General features: G+C 39.5%; 1 protein-coding gene across 11 annotated transcripts in view; it reads right to left on the reverse strand.

The window, feature by feature from the left end:
- NAV2 (neuron navigator 2) overlaps window positions 1–11,356 on the reverse strand; it is a 783,367-nt gene that overhangs the window by 24,157 nt on the left and 747,854 nt on the right. For all 11 annotated transcript variants that reach the window (XM_042439006.1, XM_042438987.1, XM_042438971.1 and 8 more), the window contains 4 exons: window positions 9,487–9,646; window positions 8,639–8,739; window positions 5,876–5,971; window positions 3,590–3,758 (listed from right to left, as the gene is read on the reverse strand). In XM_042439006.1, the coding sequence (XP_042294940.1) occupies window positions 3,590–3,758; window positions 5,876–5,971; window positions 8,639–8,739; window positions 9,487–9,646 (526 nt within the window). The remainder of the gene's footprint in view (window positions 1–3,589; window positions 3,759–5,875; window positions 5,972–8,638; window positions 8,740–9,486; window positions 9,647–11,356) is intronic.

Here is an 11,356-nt window from a genome sequence, read left to right on the forward strand (position 1 = left end):
CCTCAACAAACAAAATACTTTTGTCCTTTCTGGAATGCTATTGTCTGTTGAATCAGAGACTGGAACTAACAGCTAATGAGATCACATGTAATGTATGTTTCATTGTGATGACAAAAACACAATCATGTGCTTTTTACAAAATAATGAATTACCAGTAAATTTGTTACATTTTTGGTAAAACATGTAATGTTGAAATGTAGGTCACCTTGGAAGATATTTAGGGGTTATCAAAAAGTTCTTAAGTAATGTGAACAACCTATGTGTTACTCCATTACCAAGCAATGCTAACATCATTTGCTCTTTAAAACAAGAGTCTCATAATGTACATCATAACAGAAATAAGTGCTCTGGTTTAGGTTCTAGCCAGTCAGCTATGGCCCAGTCCAGACAGGCCTATAGGACGCGCTCATCATGTGCTAGAAGTTGGCCGAAGGCGCTGCGCCCACACGTGCTTCAACCCTAGCATGTGACGAGGGCGTCAAAATGGCAGCGCCCTGTACAGATGGACACCACCATTTTGATGAGACAGACGCCTAGTGTCTGCACGTCACAGCTCCATAATGACGTCACGAGTGTGCCATTGGCGCACTGCGGCATCATTATGGTGCTGCAAAAAGAACCCACTTTTCATGGGTTCTTTTTGCTCTGTGAGGGAGCCGTGCGGTATGTCCGCTGCGGCTTCCTTGCGGAGCAAACCAGGGCGCTCTGTACTGGGCCTATCTCTCCTTTCAGGAAATTCCAGTCAATTGACCTTGATGTTGTTATTGCTGTATGTCATCAAGTCATTTCTGATTTATGGTAATCCCAAAGCAAACCTATCATGGGGTTTTCTTGGTAGAATTTGTTCAGAGGAGGTTTGCTCTTGCCTTCCTCTGAGGGCAAGACAATGTGACTTTCTCAAGGTCACCCAAAGGGTTACCATGGCCAATTGGGGATTTGAATCCTGGTCTCCCAGTGTCCTCGTCTAACAGTCAAACCACTACACTAGTGTTCAATTCTCCTTTGTCTTGGTTTTCCCCAAGCAAAAAATAAATTCCCATGGCAACTGAATAGGCCTGGTAATCATTATGGTTTTTTGGCTCCTTTGGGTGTCTTTAAAAAATTAATTTGTATTTTTGCAAACTTTGGGGATTTTCCAAGTATGTTGTTTCTCCATGGCAGCATTTTGGCTACACAGCAATCACCACTCAACAACTAAATCTGCATTTAAAAGGAACAATACCTTTTCTGGCAAAAGAACTTCCACAGGAGAACACTTCTGCGGTGTCAGCAAGTACAGCTGACTGATTCAGAAGACAAAGCCAGCAATTCTTAAAAGCTAGCAGATGGAATGTAAGTTGAGAGATTACATGAAAATGGAATGTTTAGCACCCAAGCTACCAATAATCAAGATTAAACATTTGTATGAACAGCTGTATATCTCGAAAGTGTAAATGTTTTGTTAACTGACCACAAAAAGATTGAAAGAAAGTTCTGTCATAGAATAATATCTATATCATGTGCTGATTCTTAAAATTTAGTATTACCTTACCATGTCCCCCCCCTTTTTTATTTTATTTTATTTTTTTTTTTTTTATTTTTTTTTTGAGCCTACAAACTCTTAAACACCACCAGGTTGCTATAAGGCTATAAGGCAGAAAAATGAACACTGCTTTTTGGCTTGCTGCACATGGTTGGTTTTCCATCCGTCAACCATTTGAGAGCCCAGTAATTGGAGACAGAATTACTTGAGAGCACAGGGGGATTATTCCAGCCTGCTGACAAGATAGCTTCTGACAGAGAAAGGAGGGCAGGAGATGGGGATTTCCCTGTTTCCCTTGCAGGCTTCTGTATGTCTTCCAAATCTCCTCATAAGTGCAATGGGCTACAGAGGAGTAAGGACAAAAATAGTATAGTATTTTGTATTTTGTCTTTTATCATATGTTGTAAACCGCCGTGATCGCAGGAACGGCGGTATAAAAATAAAGTTTCATTCATTAATTCATATAGTTTCCACATCGAGAGAAATAGTACTGCAACTCTATTCTTCTTTGGTCAGATCACACCTGGAATACTGTGTCCTGTTTTGGGGTAACACAAGAAAGATAGTAACAAGCTGGAACATGTCCAGAGAAGGGCAACCAAAATGATCAAAGAACTGGAAACCAAGCCTTATGAGGAATGACTTAGGGATCTGGGTATGTTTACCTTGGAGAAGAGGAGAGTGAGACATGACATTATCTTTAAATATCTAAAGGGATGCCATCCAAAAGATGGAGCACTCTTGTTTTCTGATGCTCTAGAAACAAGAATACAAACCAATGGATTCAAATTACAAGAAAATAGATTCTACCTAGCCAATAGGGAGAACTTTATTTTTACTGTACGAGTTGTTCAGCTGTAGAATTTTGTCTTGGAGGATGGTTGACGCTATGGGGGTGCCACAGGATTCTGTTCTGGGCCCAGTGATATTCAACATCTTTATCAATGTAACTTAGATGAAAGAATAGACCACCACCACTGCCACTGCTTCCTCCTCCTCCTCCTCCTGCTTCCTTTCCCTCCCTCCTCTCTCCGGCGGTGAGAATCTCGCATGCCCACAGAGAGGGCTCTGCATGCCAGCTCTGGCACATGTGTCATGGGTTCACAATGGCTGAGATAGACGACCCATCACAGTATTCTCAGCAGTTTGTCTTAAGGTTTTACAATCGGCCTGCATAACTAAGTCCCTGATGTTTTTGGTTCTGTTAAATTAAATCACTGGTTTTTGTTCCCATCCAGGAATGTTTTCTCACAGGTGCCAGTGTTTATGTATAGCCTTCTGTATATCCTTGGTTATATGATTAAATGTCAGAGTGCAGTGTAGGTGATTAGTTTGTGGTCTATGTTGTTTTTTCAAAAGTTCCAGTCTAGATTTGTCAGCCACTTTTGCCAACCCTTTGGATATAACTTGTTGTGGATAACTCCTATCTTTTAGTTGTTTGGACAGTAAGTCATTCTCCGCCTTAAAGTCCTCTTCATGGGAACAACTGCAGTTTAGTCGTAGGAACTGACCATATGGGAGTTTTTCATTATGGTGGTTGGATGGTTGCTATCAAAGCTAAGATATGTGTTAGCATCTCTTGGTTTCTTATATAAGGAGGCAGTGATGCACTGGGCTTTTTAAACACTGAATAAACAGTTGACCATCTTAGAGCACACCTATCCTCTTTGTTTGCTGAATCCCAACTCCAAGCAACAACTACTTGCCATGCCTATAGAACTTTAAATTCAACAGGCCCTATTTCTGAGTAAGCATGTATAAAAATCAGGTTCCTTCTGTGCCAGATAACATATAAAAGCAAGAGCTAGGTATTTTGTATACATAAGGCCTTCCAATTTATGTACAGAAAGAAAATATTTAATGCATATGATACTAGACAGGAATTTGGCTACATTTGAAAGTGATCACCAATAATGACATGCAACTTTAAAAAATACGCAATTTAGTCAAGAAAGGAAGAAAGCTAATTAAACTTTGTTTTGCTTCTCTGAGGTGGTTTCAATGATGAAACTTCACAAGACCTGTAATTACAAAAAAGCTATAAGAAACAGATCTCCTATAATTTACCTTTGATAGTCACTGAGATGGTGTTGTTTTCACCAACCAGATAGCCACAGGGCAGAAGCTCAGGTGTTTCTGTGCTACTTGTGCGAATGATTTCCCCAATGCTGTATCCCAGGACACTGTCTGAATTCAATCCTAGCTGATTCACAGGATCGACATGAATGATGTATTCCTATGAAAACAGAAAAACAAACAAACAACAATAAATAAAAGTAAATATACCTGTTGAATTTTGAGTCTTTAATACAGGAACTTCATAATTAGCTTCCAGGCTCAGTATAAGGTGTTGGTTATTACCTACAAAGCCCTACATGGCCTGGGTCCAGTCTACTTGAAGGAACGCCTCCTCCCATATAATCCTTCCTGTACACTCTGTTCCTCTGGGGAAAATGTTTTACATCCAAAAAAAGATCAGATTGGCGGTGACCTTCCGGAGGTCTTTTTCTGCTACGGCTCCTCCTAAAGCATGGAATGACCTGCTGGAATAGATTCGCCAATTATCCTTATTGGAGGCTTTTTAAAAAGCGACAAAAACCTTTCTCTTCCGGCAGGCCTTCCCTGAGTGATAACCGCTCAGAACCGATTCTACCCGTCCTCCTTACTATATCTCATCGTCATTCGCAGATTGTAGAATAACTTTGTAGTGTAGTATTGTTATATATTTTAATCATGTTTTATGTTAATTTTATAGTTTGGGAGGGAGTGTTGGGTAAGGGTTTTGTGGGTTTTATTGTTCTTATATTGTGTATTGTATAAACTCTGTTGTTATCCGCCTCGATCCCCAAACGGAAGAAGCGGGATATAAATAAATGTTGTTGTTGTTAATAATAATAATAATAATAATAATAATAATAATAATCAAGTATATTTTTATTTTCATAATGAATTAATCCTTATAATGAAGGACATATTAACAAACACAATGTGGAAAAAGAAACCCAAATCTACTGCCCATTTTTAAGTTGACACTTAGGTTCTAGTCCATTTGACTTAATACTGGAATGACCTGAGAAAAAGTGTGGACATGAAAACGGTACTCAGTTTTTTGAACAAGTCACACTGCAAATCAGGAGAGACTTGTGAGAATTCAGCATTTACTTCACTAGCACTCCTAATTGCTTACTGGATTTACAAGTGTACTCTTAATTCAGAGGAATACATATGTAAATCACTGTACACTTAAATCAGAGGACCACATATGTAAACCTGGAGTTGATGGGACAAAACCCCTTAATCATTATATATGAGAAGTAATGTATTTCTGAGTGCCAGCTATTTGAGGAAAACAACAAGCAATGTCGTAATTTTCATTCCCTGATGGTGAGCGTTCACTAGCATCTCACAAACTACTTTTGGAAAAAGTGTTAGATCAGATGAAGTTCTGATCTGATCCAGCAAGGCACTTCTTAGATCCCTGTTTTCAAGCTATAACGTAATAGTCATGTATGTACCCCATATCCCTGGACATTTCTGTGGGTTCCCCAGGCCTCTCTTTGCACCAAATACAGCACTGTTGTTGGGAGGCAGTTTATCCTAGCAGGACAGCCTATTTCCCAAAAGTTATGCCCCAGTCATCATATTTCCCAGCAGAAATGGCAGACTTGGGTGAGAGTATCATCAGAATCTGAGAAGGAGACAATGTACACCTCTCCCACATCAGGAAGTTGCTCAATCCCATCACAATGCATAAGGCAGAGATGTGTGGTAAGACAGATGTCAAGAAAAATGTGCCATTTGCCACTGTCCATGCTGTAATATAATGTAATCTTTCTTTTTGATATTACTTTACTAATCTGAAGTTAAGTAAGATTGAAACCTTTATCCAAGGCCAAGAATTCTTAACCATAATGGAAAATAACTATCTTCTATTGTGTCATCCTGTATTCTCTTTGACATGTTGCAATAAAATAATAAAATAGTAACAAAGCAGTAGTTTAAAACATAGACTGCAGCAAATATAAACTGATATCTCATAAATGCATATCATTAAATCATATAAATATGGATTTATAAAGAAAAACGCACTGTTTAATGTGTGTTCTGTTCTTTATCATGCTGGCACAACTTAAATAAACTAAGTTTTGGAGAAATCTCCATCTAAGCTTTACCTTTTAACATATTTTAGAATTATAAAGTCCAAAGATATGAGCAATGCCAGTGAAGTCAGCAATGCTTACTCATGCAATGAAGATGAGCCTGTCAGCAGAGTTTGAGTTCTGAATCAAAAGGAAGCAATCAGATAACATTCAAGGCAATGTTGTTAGGAATAGTGAGGGAAGCACTATTTACCTTAAAAAGCCTTCTAACAACTCCATCCAGAACATCCCATTTGGTTTTTCCGCTGACTCCTATGCAGCCAATCAGAAAGAGGCGAGGCCTAGAATCCTAAAAGCATAAAAGCAAATGTACATATGTAAAATATTTTACCATGATCTATCAGACATTGTGATGCAAATACCTAAGCTGAAATGAACAGTCCTGTATGTGTGCATCTCCTCTTTCTACCTCTTTCTACGACTGGGATTTTCTCCCCCTCCTAATCAAACACAACTCTTTTGACTAGACAAGAAGATGGAAATACAGATGGCTTTCTCCTTGTACAAGGCACTGTGTAATCATGCAAAAGAACATATGTTACCATATAATGTTCTTGTGAACACAGGTTTGAGGAAAGAGACTGCACACAGTGCAAGACTATATCTTGCACTATGTGTGTGTATGTGCCTTAAGTTGTGTGTATACTTACGGCAACCCCATGAATTTCATAGGGTTTTCTTAGGCAAGAATACTCAGAGGTGGTTTTGCCAGTTTCCCTCCTCTGAAATACAGCCTAAAGCACCAGGTATTTGTCGACAGTTTTCCATCCAAGTACTAACCAGGACTGATCCTGCTTAGTTTCCAAAATCATATAGGATCTGCTGCCTTTAGGGTATTTAGCACTATGGCTTAAAAAAAGCATCACTGCCAGAATTTATCTCATTTGTGCAGTTTTGCCAGAATTTATCTCATTTGTGCAGTTTTGAATCCAACTAATTGTTTGTAGGTAAATACTAACACCTTGGATTAGACTTGAAAGATAATCAGCAGCCAAAGCAATCTGCAGTAAATGAGATGAAATATGTTCTCCATGTTACACTGCAAGACTCCTCTAAATTTGGCAAGTGAGTTTTGTTGACACACAGGTGCTTGTCTCATTGCCCTGCGCACCTGATCTACATCTTGGATCATGTCCCATTAATATTATGGGGTTTTTTAAAGTTACTTTAAAAACAACGAACAAGAAAAAGGCCATAAGGCAATTTTCAACTTCTACATGACAGATCATGAAAATCTCTTTCCTCAAAGCTGTGTGCACATTTAGTTGAATTTCCCTTTTATTCATTCCAAGTTTGTAAAGCACAAGCAGGTCTGGACTTCCCAGCACTTAAAACACCCACAGCTGCTGGCATTGAGTCTAGACTAGAACTGCAATCATAGTCATGTCATCAGGAACAGCAAAGGAAGAAGGTAGAAGAGAAGCAGTCTTAATGGGAACTATGCCAAAACTTTCTGAGAATGGAAACACTCATGAAAGCATGGGTATGCTTTTTAGTTTCCTTAAAATTTGCAAATAATTCCAATATTACATAAGGCCCTCTTTCTTCATTCTAGGAAGGAAATGGCCAAGAGACCATAAGTAGGAAGACAAAAAGCACAAGGAAAACAAACAAACAGACAGACAGACCAAACAAAAAAACCCCAAACAAACCCAAAGCTGGGCAAGGAAATAGAGCTGGAAAAGAGTTAACATTTGGCTGATTATATCATGCATTCCTGTAGAAACTCTATTCTCTTGGGCCTTTTGAGAAAAGACTATTTCAGTCATGAACACATTGAATTAACAGAAGCCTTTCTAATTGCTGGCCAGATATCTCAAGTTCCATCCCAATCAGCATTACAGACTTCTGTAACTTAGGTGCATTACAGACCGCCGAGAAGCGGCGGTCTGCCGCTGCCGCCGGTTGCAGCATCCGGGAACCGCAGCAGCCAAACCGCGCGGTTCCCGGATGCTGCACAGAAGGAGCGCGAAAATCGCACTCCTTTCTGGGCCCTGGAAGAGACGCCGTGAGGCGCTAGTTGCACACTCGCGGCATCACTTCCACCACGCGACGTGCGGACGCAGAGCGTCCGTTATGTCAAGATGGCGGCAGCCGTGTGGAATGGCTGCCGCCATTTGTTACTGACTCAGTCTGTGCTAGGGTTAGGGGCATCTGGAAGAGATGCCCCTTTCTAATCCTAGCACGGACTGAGTCCGTCCTAGGGTGCCTTAAAATCATTATCTTTGGCTCTAAGCAGCTTTTCTAATTGTACATTCTAACTATACATGATATTTTTCTGTCAACAAAAATTAGACCTCATTAATTAGTCATTTCCTAGGAGTAGTTCCCACCTGATACGCTTGTGCTTTGACTATACCACTTCAGAGGTTGAAATTGATTAAAACCTCAGTGGGAAGGGGGAAATCTCTGCATGTAGAGAACTAGATGTTGGGGAGGATTCTTACATACCCATTTTCCTGATTTCCATTAATCACTAGAAAAGACAAGAAGAGTGGGATGTAGCAGGAAAAGAGGAAGACTATTATAGAAGAATCAAGTAAAGCCAAAGCTCTGAGTTTTCAGGACATGCAGGGCTGTTGCTGAGAGGGTGCCTTGAAGGTCTCCAATTCATAGTCACCATAAGTAGACTTTATGGCAATTAACAATGAAGGATACAGTATTTTTTTTCCCCAAAAGAGAACACTAACATGAACCTTTGCCTGTAGTCTGAAGTGTTACATTAAAGACGCAAGTCTCCCACTTCAGTGACAACTAGGTCTGGTTATCTGAGACATTACAGATATTGACGCCGTTTCTTGCAGACAGCAGAGTTAACAGGTATGGACACAAGGACTAAACTCAGAAATCTATCTGGTTCCCTTTCCAATAAAACTACTATATAAGCACTAAAGGCATTTTAACCCGCTCTATTAAGACCACCTTACTTTTCCTGACTAAGTAATCAAAGACTCACCTCTTTCCACTTAACTTCATCCTGAAAGCTTACAACTATTTTAACATGCCTGCCACCTTCTTTCCGAGATGAACCATCACTGGAATCATCCAAAAGCATATCTGTGGACCAAAGACACAAACTCTTTTTTAGATTCATATAAAGAGCTAGAAAGAATGGCTTAGACTTACTCTCCTCAGTAAATGTAGGGAGCTTTGTGTCTACTCTGTCTGGGCTTATCAATCATAATTCTTCACCAAGGAAAGTGGAAAGCTGCACATGTATAAATTAATTATTATTTATTTGTTGGCCATTGAGAAACAAAATGTGTTACACAAAAACACTGGAGCATTCTTCTCAGCTACTGAAAAAGATTCTTATCTCTGTTTTGGCTTCTGAGACTTAACCAGGCACCCCTGGTTAACCCCTTCTACCTTATCTTTGTCAAGTAAAACAAGTTGATATTTTTGGAATGTTTAATTCTGTGAACACTGTCAGTTTTCAAATTACAGAATAAACACATTTATGAATCCATGCAAATTATAAAATAATGTAAATATATGTCTCAGAACTTGAAGTGAATGCTAAGGAGACGAAGGAAGATTACAGAAAGATCAACACAGGGTTTCTCTTGAAAAAAATCTTAGCTCTAACAAATGGGTGTAATTAGATGATTGAATATGATTCAGTGTAGCTGAAGTCATAACTAGAATGCTACACTTCAAAGGACGATAGAGCAGATAGTATTGTAATGGAAGGGTTTATTCCAGCTTTTCCACTTTCACACCTAACCCATGAGCTATCTACATAGTTTTTATTTATAAATGGCTACAGGATAAAACCTGCCCGCTACCCTTTTATGTACTCACCAAGACTAGCTGACTCTGTGAGGTTCAGGCTGTGCTGAGAGAGACCGATAGATTGCCTTGGAGAGGATGAAATGGAAACCTGAGACTGGGTCCTACTACAGCTGCCTTGATTTTCAGACTTCAGCCGGTCATTTTCTGCTTTTAGTTTCTCAATTTCACTCTACATTAGAGAATGGGGGGCAGGGGGGAGCAAACAATTTATATAGGAAATTGAAAGACTTCCTGCTCTCTCTATTTGTTTCTGTGCATATTTGTCAAGCAAATACCAAAGGGTCTGTCTTCCTGCTTGTCTGTTTTGGTCAACTGTCCCATTCCTATCAAGAAATAAAAGCTTCTCTCTGCCTAATGTCTATAGACAGACTTTCTTCTCTCTCTTACCACACCGTTGCCTTCACTATAGTTGCTCCTCCTCTAGTCAAGTAGAGGAGATCTGAAACTAGCAGTTTTCAAGTATTCATTAGATGTTGAACAGAAAATGGGTGGAGGAAACTGCATTACGTCCAACCTCTCTACTACTGCGCTCTACATGAGCTGAAGAAGAAAGTCTCCTCTACCCATTGGGACTTTCTATGTTATCAGAAACTAGATTTTTCTGAGCTCCCAATTGCTCAAAGAACCTCCAGGAGTAGAAGAAAGCTCTCTTTGTCAGATTGTCAATCTCTATGTGAAGAGAGAAATAATGGAGGGGCTGGGACTAGTACACTCATCCTCCACACATTCTGTGAAACACCAATGAATGACTGAATAGGAGTAGTTTACAACAGTATTTCCCCATACCTTATTATTATTGCTTTATTAATTTATATCTCATATTTCTCTCAATAATGAGAGTCAAGGTGGCAAACAACAACCTGATGGCACAAAAATGTTTTAACTTACCAATGAAAGGAGAGCAAAGATGGGGCCATCTTGCCTTCCTTAGGAGTGAGTTCTAAAGACTGGGAGAAGCCACAGAAAAGGCCCTCTTTAGCTGAAACTGTTGGAATATTTGGATTTCCTTTGTTAGGAGACTCAGCTCTATTATTCATTCGGGATTATCTGTTAATTGTGGAGAGCCAGGCACTGACCCTTTCCTACTTGTTGGGAGGGAATAATAACTCAAACAAGTATCCTACTGGCAAATTGTTTAACAAGCTTTCAGCCCACAAATCCACACTTCATGTGCAGTGACAGCAGTGCTCCATTTATTCTTGCACTCTAAAACCTGCCCAGAGCTCTCCCACTGGTATGCAGAAAATTCTCCCAGCTCCAGTTTTAACTGTACTGTGGTGAAAATAAAATCTGCACAACTTGCAATTTTTCTTTTTCTGGCAAGGTCACAATAATGTACAACATAACCTCAGTGTGGTATAATGGTTTGAGCACAGGGCTACTACAACTCTGGAGACCAGGGTACAAATCCCTACTCAGCCACGGAAACCCACTGGGTGATCTTGGAGAAGTCACATTTTCTCAGTCTTAAAGGTAACCCCCCCCCAACCAATCTTGCTAAGAAAAGCCTGTGATATGTTCACCTTTGGTTCGCCGTAAGTTGGAATTGACTTGAAGACATACAGCAAAAGAAAAAAAATTAATATATATAGCTTTTCACAGGATCCAGTCAAAATGTCATCTGTTTGAATTTAAACCTGTCACATAAATTGTTAAAGATGCAGGGCACCTGACAGAGAAAATATGTCAATCTGAGTCCTGAGACAGACGGGCGGGAATAAAATAATAATAAATAAAACTTTATTTATATACCGCCCTTCTAAAAACCAGGGCGGTGAACAACAGTTCCAACAATATAACAACAGGTCATACAAAACATTAAAAACAGATTAATAAAAATAATAAAATGTCCATGCCGGCAAGACAGTGCTGACAAGGG

The sequence above is a fragment of the Sceloporus undulatus genome, chromosome 1 (assembly GCF_019175285.1).
Source record: "Sceloporus undulatus isolate JIND9_A2432 ecotype Alabama chromosome 1, SceUnd_v1.1, whole genome shotgun sequence".
Taxonomy (NCBI): Eukaryota; Metazoa; Chordata; class Lepidosauria; order Squamata; family Phrynosomatidae; genus Sceloporus; species Sceloporus undulatus.